The 20,238-nt window shown below is 50.7% G+C and overlaps 1 protein-coding gene across 5 annotated transcripts in view; it reads left to right on the top strand.

Annotated features, from left to right (window-relative positions):
• PLEKHA6 (pleckstrin homology domain containing A6) overlaps window positions 1-20,238 on the top strand; it is a 534,942-nt gene that overhangs the window by 381,897 nt on the left and 132,807 nt on the right. For all 5 annotated transcript variants that reach the window (XM_069633107.1, XM_069633108.1, XM_069633109.1 and 2 more), the window contains 2 exons: window positions 18,755-18,835; window positions 19,295-19,403. In XM_069633107.1, coding sequence (XP_069489208.1) covers window positions 18,755-18,835; window positions 19,295-19,403 — 190 coding nt within the window. The remainder of the gene's footprint in view (window positions 1-18,754; window positions 18,836-19,294; window positions 19,404-20,238) is intronic.

The raw sequence follows: 20,238 nt of genomic DNA, 5'->3' as shown, positions 1-20,238 counted from the left end.
TGCGTTTCATGTGGTGAGCAGAGAACATGTGTGTGTCACATTTTCGGAGGTTGCTCTCCCATCATTCAGTTTCCTTATCAAAAAATCAAAAATCCGAGGCGAGCGCACACTTCACGTGCAGATGCTCAAATTCATCACTTGGCCAACTGTAAAAAAATAAAACTATGGAATAATATTCATAGATGAACTTAAACGTTGTTGGTAGACGGGACTCTCTTGTAGATTTGTGGATGGGGCATGTTGCATCTTGGTCAGTAGTTTGATGGAACTTTTGGGATTCCTGTGGTGTTTTTCCTGCAGTGGCGTGTTGAGGGAGTGGCCTGGAGTGCCACGACTCTGATGGGGTGGCGGTGCCACCTCATTATCCTAATCTATGATTGTGTGTGTGTGTGTGTGTGTGTGTGGGTGTGTGCTCGTACTACATGCCGAACTTCAACTTAATGAAATCAGAAACACAGGAAAGTCTGCCCTCCTCCTCCTCTTAGACCTATCTGCAGCATTTGACTTGGTTAACCACCAAATCCTCTGCCACCGCCTCACCACACACGCCAAAATCTCACCACCCGCCACAGCCAGGATTGCCTGCTTTTTGGAAGGTTGGGTCATGAGGGTCTTGTCAGACACTGCAAACATCGCCCTCACCCATTACATGCAGAGTACCCCAGGGGTCCTGCTCAGCCCCAACCCTCTACAATGTGTTCACTCTGCCTCTCTTGAACCTCCTTGACTCAATAGGCATAGCCTACACCAATTATGCTGTTGATATGTTGATACACAAATCCTCATCCCACTCTCTGGCAACTACATAACTGACTCAGTCTACCACACTCAACAACATCTACTCAACTATGCAGTCTTGGGCGGCAGCCAACCACCTCTGTTTTAACAGCGATAAGACCGAAATCTTAATAGTCAGCCTTCCAAATGTCCTGAAATCTCTTGACAAACAGAACTCACCATTTAACATCGATAATTGCACTATTCCTGTTTCCTCAACCGTGAAAGCCTTTGGAGTTTATCTGGACGCTTCGCTCACCATGTGCAGGCAAGTAAGCACTATTGCTTCCTCAGCAGCCTACTTCTCCAAGGTCCTTAATGCAGCTAGACCCTTCCTCACCAAAAACAATTGCCTCACAGTCGCCCACGCTATCATTGGCTCCAAGCTAGACTACTGTAATGTCCTTTTCAAAGGCACCTCAGAGAGAAACATAACAAGACTACAAGTGGTCCAGAACAATGCCTTGACAGCAGCCCCCCACATCTCTAAAAGAAAACATATCAGCAAAGCTAGAAGAGAATCCCACTGGCTGCCCATCCAGGAGCGCATTAGATTTAAAGCTCTCTCCATCACGCATAAATGCCTATCAAACACTGCCCCCATACCCACACACAGAAGCACGAAGGCAAGCTCTTCCAGACCCACCAGGTCCCCATACACCGACCGCCTCGTCGTGCCCAATTTCAAAAGACGTTCAGCAAGAGGCTCAAGCTTCCCTTACCTTGCTGCAAAACTGTGGAATTACTCCCCCAGCCCTGCACTTAGGGCCCAGAAATCCTATTGGATCTGTTGCAGGGCTCTCAAAACACAGCTTTTCTCGTAACATACCACACTGCCTCTAGTTCTGTAAATATATTACGTTTGCTCCTCATCTACACGATTGTTACTTTTCTGCCTTCTTGCCTCTTTGAGTTTTGCTTGATCCTGTCTTGTTACCTACGATGCTTGTAAGCTTCTACCTGTATGTCTTGTATGTACGGGAAACAGCGCCTCAATGCCTCAGGGTAGCTTGTCCGCGTTACAAATTAAATAAATAAGTAATGCCACCCCTGCATAAGTCAGTGCCCCACTTGGGCCACCCCAGTCAAAACAGTCTGGACACGCCACTGTCTTCATGGGGTCTTGACATGTTTTGTAGATGTCTGGGGGCCAGGGGTCCACTGGTTGGCCAGCAGGATTGCTTGTCTCAATATGTGCGGAGTCTGGTCCAGACATGGCTGCGAGAGTTCTGGGTGGTGCCTGGTCCTTGCTCCATGTTGCCTGTTCTCTTGTCCAGGTGGCTGGCTGTCACACTGATTGTGTAGTTATAATGTGACTTGAAGGGATTGCATAGGGTTCTGAGATGGGGTCGGCATGTGCTTGCAGGGTTCTGGAATTTCTTCAGTGGTGTGAACGCCTCCTCTTGTGGCGGTGGCCCTTGTTATTGTGCGCAGTGTTGCTTTTCTTTTTTGCTTTGAGTGACTTTGCTCTGTTGGAACTCTCTGGCCGTTGCAATTCTGCAGGAGTGTGTTTATTTGGGCAGGTTTGATTGAGAACAAGTTTCTCCGGGCATTTGGCGATCCCGTTTGGTGAAACCAACCACATGCAGCGGGTCTGCTATAGGATTGTCAAGTGTGTCTTTAAGGTCGCCACGTCCAGCTCCTTCTCTGCTTTCAGTCCCTTGGTTATCAAGTCTACTTTGCAGGAGATTTATCCAGGGTCCGTCCTGCAGGAAGTGCTGCTCGTTCTCCACTTGTTTGAGGCATGCAGCGTCCGAGTTGGCAGACAGTCCTTCTCCTGTACGCCCCAGCATGGGGATATACCATCCTTCTCCTGCTACGCCCAAGCATGCTGTGATACCATCCTTCTCCTGCTACGCCCCAGCATGCTGCAATACCATCCTTCTCCTGCTACGCCCAAGCATGCTGTGATACCATCCTTCTCCTGCTACGCCCCAGCATGCTGCAATACCATCCTTCTCCTACTACGCCCCAGCATGCTGTAATACCATCCTTCTCCTGCTATGCCCCTTCTCCTGCTATGCTCCAGCATGCTGATATACCATCCTTCTCCTGCTATGCCCCAGCATTCTGCAATACCATCCTTCTCCTGCTATGCTCCAGCATGCTGATATACCATCCTTCTCCTGCTATGCCCTGGCATGCTGTGATACCATCCTTCTCCTGGTACACCCCAGCATCCTGCAAAACCATCCTTCTCCTGCTATGTCCCGAGCATGCTGCAATACCATCCTTCTCCTGCTATGCTGATATACCATCCCTCTCCTGCTATGCTCCTGCCTGCTGCAATGCCATTTTTCTCCTGCTATGATCCAGCATGCTGTGATACCATCCTTCTCCTCCTATGCTGATATACCATCCTTCTCCTGCTATGCCCCAGCATGCTGCAATACCATCCTTCTCCTGCTATGCCCCAGCATGCTGCAATACCATCCTTATCCTGCTAGGCCCCAGCATGGTGCCATCCCAGTTGTGATCAGGATGGTTGCAACGCTCCTGCAGTTCAGAAAAGAATTGAAGACCTTGAGTTTTACGGAATTCCTATGTGTGATTTACAAACCACTGTCCTCACTGTCCTGTAAATGCACCCATCTTGTTCTCTCTGATGCATGCCCCGTGCACCCTCACTGTCCTGTAAATGCACCCATCTTGTTCTCTCTGATGAATGCACCCAGCGCCCCTACTGTCCTGTAAATGCACCATCTTGTTCTCTCTGATGCATGCCACGTGCGCCCTCACTGTCCTGTAAATGCACCCATCTTGTTCTCTCTGATGAATGCACTTTGCGCCCTCACTGTCCTGGAAATGCAGCCATCTTGTTCTCTCGGATACATGCACTGCATGCCCTCACTGTCCTGTAAATGCACCCATCTTGTTCTCTCTGATGCATGCACTGCATGCCCTCACTGTCCTGTAAATGCACCCATCTTGTTCTCTCTGATGCATGCACCGCATGCCCTCGCTGTCCTGTAAATGCACCCATCTTGTTCTCTCTGATGCATGCACCGCATGCCCTCGCTGTCCTGTGAATGCACACATCTTGTTCTGTCTGATGCATGCACCCCATGCCCTCACTGTCCTGTAAATGCACCCATCTTGTTCTCTCTGATACATGCACCGCATGCCCTCACTGTCCTGTAAATGCACCCATCTTGTTCTGTCTGATGCATGCACCGCTTGCCCTCACTGTCCTGTAAATGCACCCATCTTGTTCTCTCTGATGCATGCACTCCATGCCCTCACTGTCCTGTAAATGCACCCATCTTGTTCTGTCTGATGCATGCACCGCTTGCCCTCACTGTCCTGTAAATGCACCCATCTTGTTCTCTCTGATACATGCACTGCATGCCCTCACTGTCCTGTAAATGCACCCATCTTGTTCTCTCTGATACATGCACTGCATGCCCTCACTGTCCTGTAAATGCACCCATCTTGTTCTGTCTGATGCATGCACTGCTTGCCCTCACTGTCCTGTAAATGCACCCATCTTGTTCTCTCTGATACATGCACTGCATGCCCTCACTGTCCTGTAAATGCACCATCTTGTTCTCTCTGATGCATGCCCCGTGCGCCCTCCCTGTCGTGTAAATGCACCCATCTTGTTCTCTCTGATGCATGCACCGAGCGCCCTCACTGTCCTGTAAATGCACCATCTTGTTCTCTCTGATGCATGCCCCGTGCGCCCTCACTGTCCTGTAAATGCACCCATCTTGTTCTCTCTGATACATGCACTGCATGTCCTCACTGTCCTGTAAATGCACCCATCTTGTTCTCTCTGATGCATGCACCGCGTGCCCTCGCTGTCCTGCAAATGCACCCATCTTGTTCTCTCTGATGCATGCACCGAGCGCCCTCACTGTCCTGTAAATGCACCATCTTGTTCTCTCTGATACATGCACCGCATGCCCTCACTGTCCTGTAAATGCACCCATCTTGTTCTCTCTGATGCATAGAGTGCATGCCCTCACTGTCCTGTAAATGCACCCATCTTGTTCTCTCTGATGCATACACTGCATGCCCTCACTGTCCTGTAAATGCACCCATCTTGTTCTCTCTGATGCATGCACCGCGCGCCCTCACTGTCCTGTAAATGCACCCATCTTGTTCTCTCTGATGCATGCACCACACGCCCTCACTGTCCTGTAAATGCACCCATCTTGTTCTCCCTGCACGCCAGCACTCACTAGTTAGGTGTGCGCTAGATAGAAACTGGAGTTCTGGCAGATGCGTCGCAGCTCTCATCAAAGTCTCACAGGCGTGTAAGTAGTTTGTGGGTCAATACTGACCTGGCAATTGCATCTAAAGCGTTTCTGCAAATGGCCGTCTGCACGTGCTCGCTCTCACGTCCCTTGGGCAGGGAGATGCGTGCGGGTGGGTGTGCTCAAGTGGTGGTCTGTGGGCATTTCGTGGAGGGCTCGTCGTCTAGAAGTTCCGGGAGTCCTTTCCTTGTGGCGGCGTGGGTGTTTGTTGTTGGTGGTGACTGGGTGTGATCTTAGGAATGTGCCCTCTGTGGTTTGCTGTTGTTGTCGTCTCTGTTTCTGGTTGTGTGCTGTTGCGGTTGCTTGCTGGCGTGCAGTTCTCCTCTGTGGCCTGGCCTCTCGGCCCCCTCCGTGTCTGGTGCGCACTGCCCCATGGCGGGGTCTCCTGCAGCTGCTGCTGTCATGCTGAGGGCGAGGGGGCGGAGGGCATTCATCGGTTTCACCAGTCACTGGCTGTATTTGGCTAGGTTTCGGCAGGTTGCGGCTTTATTTTCAGCTACACAACTGTCTGTCATCGTTGCAGTGTCGTCTACTTGCCCCCGGGACCCAGTGCGCCACCCCTCATGCTCTTTTATCCCAGGGGCCACGAGCGGTGTCCCCTGTTTTTTTGTGGGTACTGATGCTTTGGTGTAAATAGTGGGTGTTGTCCTGGTGGTGTGTTGCCTGTCTAGTGCCGTCCATGGGGGCAGAGTAGGTTGCAGTCCTTTGGGTGTGTGAGTTCCTGGAGCAGGGTGGGAGTGTTTAGTTGCAGGGCACTAGTTGATGGGGTGTGACAGTTGAGTGTCGGGGTTGCCTGCTGCTTGTTGTACTCTGTTTTCTGCAGCACCGCTCTGTCGCTTTTCCTGAGGGTTTCCTTTGCTTATTGGCCAAGAATCTTGGGGTCTTTTCTTCCCTTTGTGGCCTTCAGACTATTCCCCCAGATTGGGGTGAGGTGCCTGGGGTGGTGCTGAGAGCTTCAAGGCGCTCCAGTGCCGCTGTACGCTGGAACGTGAGGTCCCGCTGATGAAGCTGTGCCAGTGGTTGTGTGGCTTGGCACCCATGGGTGTGGTTTGGAGACAGCGACGCTTGGCACATTTGTCGTTGTGAGGGCAGGATGGGGCTATGGGTGACCAAGGAAAACGGAGACTACAGTGGCAGGAGGGCAAGTGCAGTCTCCGTATCTGACAAGTGGGATCATCTTTAGCCCCCCCCCCCCTCCCCCAGCGTAGTGTGTTCTGTAGGCCTGCAACATAGCTCACTGTTACTGAGTTTCACTTCCAGGCACTAAGGCTACTTCTAGGCCCTTTAAACGCTTGGATGAAACAAGCTGGGTGTTTCAGGAGTCAGTGCCCCCCAGATCTAGATGATTTCAGGGAGTCACTTCGGGTGACAGCAGTGCAGCCGTTGAAGGACAATGTAGCAGACTGTGGTCGGGAGAGGGCCTGGAAAAAGGGCTGTGAAGTTACAAAGCTCACAGTAAAGGAAGCGACTCCTAAACTACTTTACTAAAAGTCGGCGAGTTAAGGGTGGAAAAGCAGCATCTCTGTAACCAGAAGCAGGACTGCCCTAGAGCCCCCGACACAGCGGCCGAGGTCACTGCCAAATCCTAAGCTATGTTTCAATGAGGCCGCCTGCTACATAAACGTTGCTTTTGGGGTGTCTGTTGTGGCCAGTGTGCAATATGAGCATTCAGGCATACACACCTGTCATCCCAGACATGTATCTGAGGTAACGATGGGTCAAAAATGATTTGACATACAGTAGCCAGGAAACCACATTGGTGCTATTTATCACGTTTCCCTTACTCATTGGGGTATTTCCCTGTAGTATAATAGGAATGCGCCAGATTGGCCATCTTTGAATGAAAACCTTTACACGGGAGGGATAGGCAGAGAGACACACGGGGGGAGAAGGAAAAGAGGGAAGGGCATGGGGTGGCAGGCAGAGGGTAATCTGGGGAGAGAATTTAAGAAAGGGGCAATGAGAAAGTGAGAGAGGCACACTGAGGGAGACTGAGAGGGAGGAGGGAAAAGGGGGCATAGAGGGGACGCGGGGGAGGTGGAAGTATGGAGAGGGAGAGACATTGAGAGAGGTAGGGGGATAGGAAGAAAAGCAGCCTGTGTGTACAGAGTGTACTGACGCCAAGAACGAGAGGAAGCGGGAGATGGCGACAAAGAACGCTGTACACAAGAAAGAAACAAAGAAAGAGAGAACGCGAGAGAAAGAGCATTTCCTTGCAGCCAAAACGTCTTCCCACGGTGTTCCATGAAATGGTTAATGGCGGATTTTGCAAGCTGCTTCCCCTGTGATAACTCGATAATCCCAGCAAAATGGGCCTAACACCTCACAGGGTCGATGAGTCAGGTGCACGGTGAAGCCGAGATCCACACCCCTGGAGGGCAGGAGGGCAGAAAAAGCCTCGCAGGTACCAGCCGAAACCCCTGTGGAAAGAACAGGGAGGGGGCGCTGGGCCCAGTTCTGGCCCCGGGTAAACAGCTCACAGCTAGGAGGAGAGGGGAGCAGGCTGGGGCTCCCCCAGGGACATGCTGAGTGACTCCTTCCTTAGGGCGGGCCGCCCCCAGGGACACGCCGAGTGACCGCGTCCTTAGGGCGGGGCGCCCCCAGGGACACGCCGAGTGACCCCCGTCCTTAAGGTACGGGCCTCCCCCAGGGACACGCCGAGTGACCCCGTCCTTAGGGTACGGGCCACTCCCAGGGACATGCTGAGTGACTCCTTCCTTAGAGCGGGCCTCCCCCAGGGACACGCCGAGTGACCACGTCCTTATGGAGGGCATGGCTAGGGACCAAAGGCATGCCCTGGCTGCGTGTGCTGGAGAATGGGTGACATACTCAGCGGCTCGAGCTCAGGGACGTCATTTGGGGGTCGCCAGGGGTCGCAGTTGCGACCTCTGAGGTCTCCCTTGCTAACATTTTTTTATGTAATGTTCTGGGCTGTGGCCAGTGTCATGTGGCTCTTTATTTTTGGAGTGGCTGACATTCTTGTTCAGGCCTCTCTCAAAAAAAAAAAACGGGGTTCCACTAGTGAATCACTTTGAGCAGTGACGCCAAATAAGAAAGTATAGGAATACCAAATAATGTGTCTTTCTGGAATTCTACACAATAATTGCTAGACTCATTAAAGGTTTATTTCAGGCACACTTCAGGGAGTGAGTCGATAAATGAGTGTCAACACAGGTTGGGTGATATTGTATCTATAAGCGCTTAAGCGTAAGTGCTGTATAATAACACATCATTATCATTGGGCCTTGGATATCTGCTTGCATTCACAGTTATTGGTAGCATGGACCTCTACACACTGATATAAATGATATGGTGATCTATTCGTGTATGAAATGTACATCACATTATAGTGATATCATAACCATATTCCATATTGTTTGTAGTGTACTTAGGATCAATGCTATGTGATGCCCCTTCCTGTTTTGTCAAGGAGTGAAAGGTCATGTTCCATCACTTCTCGTGATGCCATTCAAGGTGGGGGGCGGGGTTTCAAATGACATCACTCCCTGTGATGTCGTCAAAGGTCATGCGATGTCACTTCCGCTACCCCTGGCATTTTGGTGAAATGACGTCCCTGCTCGAGCTGAAGGCCTCCCTTTAGGACACGCGTAGAGGCCGAGTCGCGTGCGGGTGCTCCCCACGTGGAGTGCTTCCCAAGGGGCTCTCGATGCTTAAGGAACGCTGATTGGGGCATTGCCTGCCGCCACTTTTCAGCTTCCTTGAACCCTCATCATCTAAGCAGAAATATGACATTATTAACCCCGAAAGCCTACCCTAAATCATCTCGGGTTCGTTCCGCTCTGTGGGGCGACCCTCGGCTATTCCCCCTAAGCCAAAGCTCAGCCCCACAGCCACCTGTGACCTTCCACCACTGACCTTTCCTCTGATGAAGACCTGCGAGCTGTTGTGGGGGCGGGGGGTGTAGCCCGGGATCACCCTGGAGCAGGCGGACACACTGTGCCCGTTCGCGAATACCGCCTGCTTCCAAGGGCGTTTGCAGTCCAATATCCGCCCTGGAGCAGGTGGAAGCGCCGGTGCAGCCCGCCACTGCGACGAGCGTCCGGAGACCCCCGCAGGCCCCCGCAGGCAGCCCAATCCCCGAGCAGGCGGGGGCCTCTGGAGTCCGCGAATGCCCGCGGACGGCGTTTATTGCACTCCAGGCAGGATTTCTTCCTCCTCCCTGCACAGTGCACGCGGGCATGAGCCTCACGCGCTTCCCGGCGCAGTCGCACACCTACCTGCACGCACCCCCCGCCCAGGAGAAGGAGCCGGTGCCCGGCGAGCATGCTGAAGTTTCGCGCGGACCGGAGGGCCAGGTAGACCCTCGCGCCTCGCGTGGGGGGGGGGGGAGTGAAGGGCAGCCGGGATGCTGGAGAGGAGTGAAGGGCAATGACTTGAAGGTGAAGTGGGGAGGGGGGGTTTTAGGGCAGTAGCGGTCTTATTTATTGCTGGCTGTCTTGGAGCTTGAGAGGGAGGTGTGGGGGGGGGGCTCAGATCGGCCAGGCAGTGCTACTGCTGCTGCATTGCAGTGCCTGGGATGCGCTCGGGGCCTTCAGGAGCTGCCCCAGTGGGTGCTAGTTCCCAGCGCATGTGTGTGTGCCGCACTGTGCGGTTGCTTGCGGGATAACTGGCCCAGTGTGTGGTGGACCAGTCTGTGTGGCTGCTTGTGGGACAACGGTGTGTGTATGCGGGCTGTGCGGTTTCTTGTGGTATAAGTGTGTGTGTGTGTGCTGAGATACCACGTGGGGCCTGTGTGAGTGTTCTCGATGCCCTCCCATTCTTTGCCTGGCTTGTGTCTCTTATCTTTGCAGTGTGCAGCAGAGGCACACACAGTGCACAGTCGCCGATGCCACCCCGAGCAGGAGTCGTGCTGCGTATCGCGACTGATGTCGTTATTGATGACACGCTGCTGCTCTAGGGGATGATAGCGACCGGTCCCCGGCAGTGGCCGAGGCTGATCACGTGGGTGGGGGACTGGAAAGTAAAGTGCCTCGAAGTGCAGAACACACTAGAACCTTCCGAGAGCCAGTGCCTGGACTGTGCATTCATGGCACTTTACACTCACTCCAAACAATGGACACCACTAACACGAGGCCAGACATGTGACGCACGACCAACAGCAAAGGAGACGCCAGATGCAAGAGGTTACTCTCAGCTGCCAGGGGGCTATGCCCAACTGGCACGTGACCTCAGGGTTGAGGGCACCGCAGAAACCCTCCGGATTGGTTGCATACCCGAGCTGGCCGACTACACAGGAAGCGCAAGCAAGGCTCGGGAGCAGATGCAGCTGTGGGTCAGACACCAACAGACCCAGGTGGGAGGGGGGGCCCAACTGAGAGATCTTAGAAGTAGGGCTCACAAAGAAGCACACCCAGAGGGTGATGAGCTGAGCCACACGTGTGCTTCATCCAGCAGCTGCCCGAGGCCTGGGAGAGGGCCCTGAAGCTGTGCTCCAGACCATCCAATCACTTTCCATCTACGGGGAGGCTTTTGCCTTCTTGATTCAAGAACAGCTTTCCTTTCTATTCACTTTATGGAACTTTAAAATGTTCTATTCTGCCTTGGAATGGTTGCCGCAATGCCCCGGCGTCCCCGCTCTGCTTTGGCAGACTCACCGGTTTCCTGTGGCGTTTTCGGGCTTGCTCGCGCTTCCGCGGTGTCCATTCACCACCTACTCCCCATTCTGGGCGGCTCAGACGTCTCTCCAGGCTTCCTCGTGCCTCCGCTTCTACCCGCGGGCTTCTGCGGGAAGGACAACGCTGCTCTTCTTGACTGCTGGACGCCCAGGGACCCTTTCGCTATTCCTGGCATCTCCACGGCCCACCACGCTCGCAGAACGCCCGCACCACATTTCTCTCCTTCTCTGCCGGTGCACTCCCTCGCTCTACCACGCTGGCTTCTGCAGGAAGGACAACGCTGCTCTTCTTGACTGCTGGACGCCCAGGGATCCTTTCGCTATTCCTGGCATCTCCACGGCCCACCACGCTCGCACCACATTTCTCTCCTTCTCTGCCGGTGCACTCCCTCGCTCTACCACGCTGGCTGCTCTTCTTGACTGTACAGGAACCCTTTTGCGGTTCCTGGCGTCTCCATGGACCACCACACTCGCATCACGTTTCTCTCCTCTGCCGGTAAGATCCCTCGCTCTGCCACGCCGGCTTCTCTAAAAAAAAAAAAATAATAACTATTGGCACCCGGATGAAAGTCCTGGGTGCTAATAGTGATCACGCTTGCTTGGGCTGGTGGACTATTAAAGCCTTTGTCTACAGGTGGCTATAACAAACACTAAACTTTCGGTAACTAGTACCTAGATGTCTCTGGGTTTTGTGATCTGTAAATAAATGCAAAAATATATAAATAAAAAAGAAACCCTGCGAGCCTGGCCAGCAAAACGTCCAATTATACAATGGTGTCCAAGGACTTCCAAGACCGGCCCAATGGAAGGGCGAGTCGAAAGGGCCCTACCAGCCAAGGTTGGGTCACGATGTTGGCCAAGCCCCTCGCCTTGCTGGGTTAGGCTGAAGACCACCCAACTGAGGGGCCTCATAGCCCTTCATAACCCAACCCGATCCTCCCCTCCCTCAAAGCAAATCTTCACGCACTCCAGATTGTTAGACAGGATCTCCAGCTGTGATCCTAAAAGGGGACTAGAACAAGTATCACTTCTGAACAGCAAAGGCTCCTGCAGAGCTGCAGCTGGTATTGGGCAAACTCACATTGTTTGCAAGCTGCTGTTGTGTAGTATTGGCTGGGTCAATGTGTGTTCCGCATCTGGTGCTGCTGATTGGCCGGACCATCTGCTATTTGATGGGGAACAAATCAAGAAAATGCACCTTGTTTGATAGGGGGAAGCAAGCAGTGGGATCTTTGTACAGAACACCTGTTAAGCAGCTTCCCAGGAGTCCTGTGGGCTGGAGGACTTGTCTCCAGGCGGCCATCTACAGGGGGGATTCTGCTGCGGCTCTGAAATAAGCGTTTAATAGCTCGCTGTTTACAGTGCGCGAGTGGAGATGCTTATGCAAATGGTGTGCAGGGCCAGGAAGTGCTCTCGATGATAAATCTAGTTGTTAAAATGGAATTCTTTACATTGATGAACCTTGAACCACATAGAGTGGTGAATATAAAAATGCGTTTTTATGGTGAACCTAGAACAATACAAGAAAAACCTGGACTGCATATGACAATGAACCTAGAATTCTTTGGTGAACCCTGGTCTGCTTAGGTCGGTCAACCTAGAACTGCATACAATGGCGAACTTAAAAAATGCTTGCCGCAGTGAACCTATAACTGTATACAATAGCAACCCAGCTATACTCTTATTAGATCTTTCTGCTGCATTTGAGCTGAGGGCATTCTCACTCCTAAACCCCATGGATCCTCTGAGTAGGTGGCCAAGGAATGCCATCGATCTTGGATCCCGACCCTGGATGCAGAGAAGAGAGGGAGGATTACCTTGGTGGAGGGTCCTTGGGGACTGGGAGTGGAGAGCCCTTCGCGAGACATGGCATCGCCCTATCACTATTGAGGACCAACCCAACTCTTTCCCGACCTTTATATGGTATTGTAAGGCAGCCCCGCTTGTTTCCCCACATGTAACCCCTGGCAGTACTGAGAAGAAGAAGAGGCAGCTAAAAGCAATGAATAGTATACTCTTTTACCTCTCTGGTACAGGGACGAGGAAGATGCTTGCTAAGAGTTATGAAGATCAGGCATGTCCCTTTGATTATGGTCAGGCAGGACTAATTGAACTTTCACACCTGCAGCCTGTCAAGTGGCTGCAGGTGTATAAAAGGAGACCAGCCCAGCAGGTCAGAGAGCGACAGGAGAAGCAACAAGGAGGCCGGTGCAAGCAGCAGGGAATCTTATTGGTGCAGGACACTGAGACGCTGGGAACTATAGAGAGGTGGTTCATGGCATCATGGTGCGTGAGCTGGGACTCCATGGAGCAGACTGAACGGGGTGAAGGGAGCCGTGTGGAAAGGCTATGCCTTTCCCTTATGCTCAAGGTGCTCATTCCCCTGTGTTGAAGGGTCAACACAGGAGTGTCTCGGAGGCCGCGGGTGGAATCCTAACACCAAATACAGAAGGCTGTGTGATCTGCGCTGCAGCCAGAATTGTGAAAGCGACCAGTGAGTTTCTGATTGCGAAACCCGGTGAGCCTGTGTGTGAACTCTATTATTCAGGAATACTTTTTATTGGAGTGGTCGCATTTCTCAAACAAGCACGTTTTGAAAAGTCTCCAGTCCTTTCATTGTCAATTACCAGAGATTACTTTGTATCGCAGTGGTTGTGTCTGTCAAGAAACACGTTTTCGAAGGTCTCCACACACCAGGCAATTCAATTAACGCAAAGTGAACAAATATTGAAAAACAGTTAAAAGGAAAATGAGCCACTAACAAAACCCATAATTATTGAATAGCAAATCAGAATTAAGACATTTTGAATCTAAAAAGGGAACAGAACATCACACACATGCAAATCACTATATGCTGAGTTCTAAAGTGAATATAACTAACGAATAAGCAAAACCAAGATGCTGAAGCTCGATTTATAGTGGGACTTAAACAGAAAGGAATATTGATACCAACTTGTGTGAAAGTTACAAAGTATGGGAACAAATATTAGAAAGCAGAAATAATTGAACTTTGGAAATTTAAATTAAGAAGGCAAGGATATTTTCTTTTGAACTGTGTTGCTCAACAACACTAAGTCTTGGTAAAGGGAACCCTTGAGATTTGAGACACTTGCTGAAGTGAGAACAGAGTCTCCAGCTCCTCTTGTATTTGAACTGTGTTGCTTAGACTTGGGGAAGAGAGCCCCAAGTCTTGATCAAGACGATATCATCTTCAGTCCAAGGAATGTCATTTCAAGACTTTTTGTGGAGCTGTTTTGCACTTGGGGACGTGAGCTGAAAGAAAGCTGAAGGAAGCTCAGAACTTTGTGTTGAACACGGTTTTCCTTTGGTTGCTGACATCCCTACACATTGTCCCGATTTAGTTGTGAGGGCAAGAATAGGTTTTGGACACAGATCGATTCCTGAGTTGAACTCTTTTTCTCAGAGTTTACTTAGTTTCATTTAGGTCAGGAAATCCCACCTTAGCATAGGGCAAGTTAGGCCTTTCTGCATCCTGACCTTTAAGTTAATAAAGTGTTGTTTTATTTTTAATTCTGAATCTGTTTTCTGTGTCGTGCTTCACAATGCCACCACAAACCCCAACCAGCACTTCCATTCTCAGCTGAGACGACCGCATGGATTAAATCATTCCCCAGCGGTCGCACCACCTGAGTATTCCTTGAGGAGGCAGCTACTGACCCCATCCCAGCCCCATTAGGCGTGCCTCAAGACTCCTGCTTGTCACCACCGCCTATACAATACATACACAAAGCCATTATCCGACCTTCTGGATTCACGGGGGATCATCTACACAAACTTTGCAGATGATACCCAAATACTCATCCCCATCTCGGGTGTTTACTCCTGAAACACCAAGACAATCAATATAGTGTACAGCCCTATCCAAAACTGGATGGCCACCCATAACTTATTCTTAAACAATGACAAAACTGAGCTCCTCATTGTTGGCTCCCCTTACCGGCTAAAAAAACCTGGATCCTAACTTTGTCACGCTCTGCATTGATGGCAAACCCGCACCGGTCCTGAAACACATTGGGGGTCCACCTGGATGGTCAGGCACATGAATGCCTCAGCCTCTGCCACAGCCTACACCCCAGACTCGTCTCGCTGAGCAGGCAATTCCTATCACTAAGCAACTGCCTCGCACTCGCACAAGATTCCTCCTTACAAAACGTGACTACTGTAACGTACTCCTGATGGGCACCTCCGCCGCTAACAAACTACTGCTGCAAAACAAATCAATGCGCGCCACCTTCTGACCACGTCAGCAGTCAGATGTCAAGCACACTAGTTACCGATCAAAGCCTGTGTTGACTTAAAAACATTGTGTATTGCCCACTTGTGTATCTACAAGGAATCTCCTCTTTGCCTCAATGACTGCATTTCTCAAAATCGCACAGTATGTACTCAAGTTCTAGTGTCCTGCTGATTGCCCCGCGCTACAACAGCAGAAGAGCTGAAGGCGGAGGCTTTTGTGTCACGGCTCCCGCCCTTTGGAAAACCCTACCACTGGCTCACAGAAATTAAGTCATATACCATTTTCAAAAGACTATTAAAAACCTGGCTGTTTGATAAATACGACTAACACTGATTATTCACTGATTATTCATAACTATTGCCTGTCTCTGTTGGTAGATACTATGTATATGCTATTGTACCAAATGCCGTGAAACCCTCGGGTCTGGCTGTTTCAAAAATCTTATAAATACATAAATATATAAAATTGCCACCCAGGGAAGGCTGCTCAGCCAAGCCAGTGGCTGGAGACACAGATAGGAACCTCCAATGTCCACCCATGTTCTCACAGCCGTCTGCGCCACTTGCCTGTATGCCACCATTTTGTTTAGTCTGCCCCCACCTGCTGGTCTCTTCGCTGTCCAATCCCCCTGCCTCCCGGTTTCCCTGATATCCCTTACTCCTACCCCACCCTCCCCGCCCCACGGACTTACCTGGTTGCCTTACATCTCCGCCTGCTGGGCTCCTCCGCCGTCCAATCCCCCTGCCTCCCGGTTTCCCTGATATCCCTTACTCCTAGCCCACCCTCCCCGCCCCACGGACTTACCTGGTTGCCTTACATCTCCGCCTGCTGGGCTCCTCCGCCGTCCAATCCCCCTGCCTCCCGGTTTCCCTGATATCCCTTACTCCTAGCCCACCCTCCCCGCCCCACGGACTTACCTGGTTGCCTTACATCTCCGCCTGCTGGGCTCCTCCGCCGTCCAATCGCCTGCCTCCCGGTTTCCCTGATATCCCTTACTCCTACCCCACCCTCCCCGCCCCACGGATTTACCTGGTTGCCTTACATCTCCACCTGCTGGGCTCCTCCGCCGTCCACGCTGGCCTTCCATAGAATAGAAAGAGGGCTGGTTCTCTTTTCTACTTACCACAGTGGAGGCCACCTTTTTTGTTTTGTTTTTGTTTTTACAGGAGATTGGGCTCGCGCAATACGTACAGAGCCCTTTCTCCTGTCACAAAAAAATTACATTTACCCTATTCAGACAGCAGAGGGAGCAGGGAGTGCAAATAGCTCTTGCCCCGGCTTAGGGGTGTACAGGGCTGGTAATGGCCCTGATCCCTCACCAAGGCCCTCAGGCTTACCTAGGATCGGACTGGAGGGCCGTTACTCGCACTGTACACCCCTGAATGAGGTACTGATGGCTATAACCTGTGTGATGGTCAAGCTAAAACTATATAATAACATCTATGGACCGAGGTTTTTCGTAAACCCTAGAAATGCTCATGTTGCTCAACTTGGAAAAGTATACCCCAGTGAAATGAGAAATGCTTACAATGGTGACCCTAGAACTGCCCCGAATAGTGAACCTAGAACTGTCCCAAATATTGAACCTAGAACTGCCCAATAGTGAACCTAGAACTTCCCCCAATGGTGAACCTAGAACTTCCCCCAATGGTGAACCTAGAAATGCCCCCAATAGTGAACCTAGAGCTGTCCCCAATAGTGAACCTAGAGCTGTCCCCAATAGTGAACCTAGAGCTGTGCCTAATAGTGAACCTAGAGCTGTCCCCAATAGTGATCCAAGAACTGTCCCCAATAGTGATCCAAGAACTGTCCCCAATAGTGATCCTTGAACTGTCCCCAATAATGAACCTAGACCTTCCCCCAATGGTGAACCTAGAAATGCCCCCAATGGTGAACCTAGAAATGCCCCCAATAGTGAATCTAGAACTGTCCCCAATAGTAATCCTAGAACTGCCCCAATAGTGAACATAGAACTACCCCCAATAGGGAACCTAGAACTGTCCCAATAGTGAACCTAGAATTGTCCCAACAGTGAACCTAGAACTGCCCCAATAGTGAACCTAGAACTGCCCCAGTAGTGAACCCAGAACTGCCCCAGTAGTGAGCCCAGAACTGTCCCAATACTGAACCTAGAACTGCCCCAGTAGTGAACCTAGAACTGTCCCCAATGGTGAACTTAGAACTGTCCCAATAGTGAACCTAGAACTGTCCCAATAGTGAACCTAGAACTGTCCCCGATAGTGAACCTAGAACTGTACCAATAGTGAACCTAGAACTGCCCAGTAGTGAACCTAGAACTGTCCCAATACTGAACCTAGAACTGCCCCAGTAGTGAACCTAGAACTGTCCCAATAGTGAACCTAGAACTGTCCCCGATAGTGAACCTAGAACTGTACCAATAGTGAACCTAGAACTGCCCAGTAGTGAACCTAGAACTGTACCAATAGTGAACCTAGAACTGCCCAGTAGTAAACCTAGAACTGTCCCCAATAGTAAACCTAGAACTATCCCCAATACTGAACCTAGAACTGTCCCAATAGTGAACCTAGAACTGTCCCCAATAGTGAACCTAGAACTGCCCAGTAGTGAACCTAGAACTGTCCCCAATTCTGAACCTAGAAATGTCCCCAATAGTGAAGCTAGAACTGTACCAATAGTGAACCTAGAACTGCCCAGTAGTGAACCTAGAACTGTCCCCAATACTGAACCTAGAACTGTCCCCAATAGTGAAGCTAGAACTGTACCAATAGTGAACCTAGAACTGCCCAGTAGTGAACCTAGAACTGTCCCCAATACTGAACCTAGAACTGTCCCCAATAGTGAAGCTAGAACTGTACCAATAGTGAACCTAGAACTGTCCCCAATAGTGAAGCTAGAACTGTCCCCAATACTGAACCTAGAACTGTCCCCAATAGTGAAGCTAGAACTGTACCAATGGTGAACCTAGAACTGCCCAGTAGTGAACCTAGAACTGTCCCCAATACTGAACCTAGAACTGTACCAATAGTGAAGCTAGAACTGTACCAATAGTGAACCTAGAACTTCCCACAATGGTGAACCTAGAACTGTACCAATAGTGAAGCTAGAACTGTACCAATAGTGAACCTAGAACTGTACCAATAGTGAAGCTAGAACTGTACCAATGGTGAACCTAGAACTGCCCAGTAGTGAACCTAGAACTGTCCCCAATACTGAACCTAGAACTGTACCAATAGTGAAGCTAGAACTGTACCAATAGTGAACCTAGAACTTCCCACAATGGTGAACCTAGAACTGTACCAATAGTGAAGCTAGAACTGTACCAATAGTGAACCTAGAACTGTACCAATAGTGAACCTAGAACTGTCCAGTAGTGAACCTAGAACTGTACCAATAGTGAACCTAGAACTGTACCAATACTGAACCTAGAACTGTACCAATAGTGAAGCTAGAACTGTACCAATAGTGAACCTAGAACTTCCCACAATGGTGAACCTAGAACTGTACCAATAGTGAAGCTAGAACTGTACCAATAGTGAACCTAGAACTGTACCAATAGTGAAGCTAGAACTGTACCAATGGTGAACCTAGAACTGCCCAGTAGTGAACCTAGAACTGTCCCCAATACTGAACCTAGAACTGTACCAATAGTGAAGCTAGAACTGTACCAATAGTGAACCTAGAACTTCCCACAATGGTGAACCTAGAACTGTACCAATAGTGAACCTAGAACTGTACCAATAGTGAACCTAGACCGCTCTACATGATGATGAACCTAAAACTGCTTTCAATGTCCAAGTGAAAACCCTTTTCCAAAGCTAACCTAGAGGTCTGTTTATTTTGTAGCCACAATGAAAGAAGAAACACCTTCAAGCACCCAGTGACGGAACAGGTACCAGAGGAGAGCCAGAGGTTCCAGCTGCAGAAGTAGGTTTGCTGTGCGGGGTAAGGGATGTGCGAGGGGTGTGTGAGGGAAGCTGCACTGTGTTAGATTGGGATAGAAACGGGGTGGGGGTAGGAAGCCTCTAGTGAACGCGACTGCATGTGCGTGCTTGAGATGGGGGTGTTTTTATGGAAATGGGGCTTCTAACACCAGCAAAAGTGTCTGGTATTTTAGGGTGCAGAGCACTAACACACCCTGTGACGTGGAGCATTTCTGGATAGTCTGTGGTTGGTGACTTTATAACTTCAGATTTTTTTTTTTTGCCTTTTTCTGTTTCTTTTCTTTCCCTTCTCTGCCTTCGATCCCTCTTTTCATTTTCTTTTCCATTTAATCTTTCCTTCTCCCCTCTCCTTCTATCCATTGTCCCTTCTTCCTCTATCATCCCCTCAAACTTATTACCTCCCTTGTCCGCCTTCTCTCTGCCCCCTCCTGTCCCTGTTCAGATCGGCCATGTCCAGCAAGTCCGCTGGCGCCCGCCCCGTGAGCCTCTCCAGCGAAACGTCCAATTACGCGATGGTGTCTGAGGCCTGCCAAGACCGGCCCAATGGAAGGGTGAGTCAAAAGGGCCCTACCAGCCAAGGTTGGGTCATGATGTTGGCCAAGTCCAGGGCTTTAAGTGGGCCGGGGCTGAGCCCCAGCAGTCTCCAAAAAGGGCTCCCCAGCCAGAGCCCTGCCGGGGCCCACCCCTGGCTAGCCGCGCTGACACCTCTGTCAGGCAGCCTGTGTAGCTGAAGCGCTGTAGTTACACTGGCTGCCTGCAGGTGTCGGCACTTCGGAAGTACTGACACGTGCAAGCAGCCTGTGTAACCATGCAGCGCTTGGGCTACACAAGCTGCTTGATGTCTCTGTACTCAGAAACAGGAGGAGGGCAAAGGCCCGGACTGGCATATAGGGCAATAGGCCCATGGTCGAAGCAAAAACACAAAATGCTGGTCTGGGACAGTTTTTGGGGTCAAAGTGGGCCACTTTCTTGGCCAATTTGGGCCAGTTTGATTAGTTATACACTCTGCAGCTGGTAGTTTTGACCATTTTGTCTGAATACATATTCTTTAAAATGCACAATTGCATTATTCTGTATCAGAAATCTCCCCCTTGGGTACCACTCAAACAGTTTGTCATAAAGGGAATGAATGGCCGTTTGCAACTGAGGGCCACTTTTTCATTGGTGCCCGAGTCAATTTTATGGCCAGTCTGACCCTGGGAAGGCTGGGCTGCCCAGCTCTCCTTTTGTTTCTGAGTAAATGGTCATCACGCAGCATGAAGCCAAGGGGCTGTGATGACTGAACGCAAAAACAAGAGGAGAGCTGGCCAGTCCAGCCTTCCTCCTGTTTTTGAGTACAGAGACATCAGCAGCAGGGGGACCTTTAATTCAAGGAGCTGGTGGTCA

This window comes from Ambystoma mexicanum, chromosome 13 (genome assembly GCF_040938575.1).
Source record: "Ambystoma mexicanum isolate Mex_15411 chromosome 13, UKY_AmexF1_1, whole genome shotgun sequence".
Taxonomy (NCBI): Eukaryota; Metazoa; Chordata; class Amphibia; order Caudata; family Ambystomatidae; genus Ambystoma; species Ambystoma mexicanum.
The sequence above is the reverse complement of the archived record's forward strand: the minus strand, read 5'-3'. Positions and strand labels throughout refer to the sequence as shown.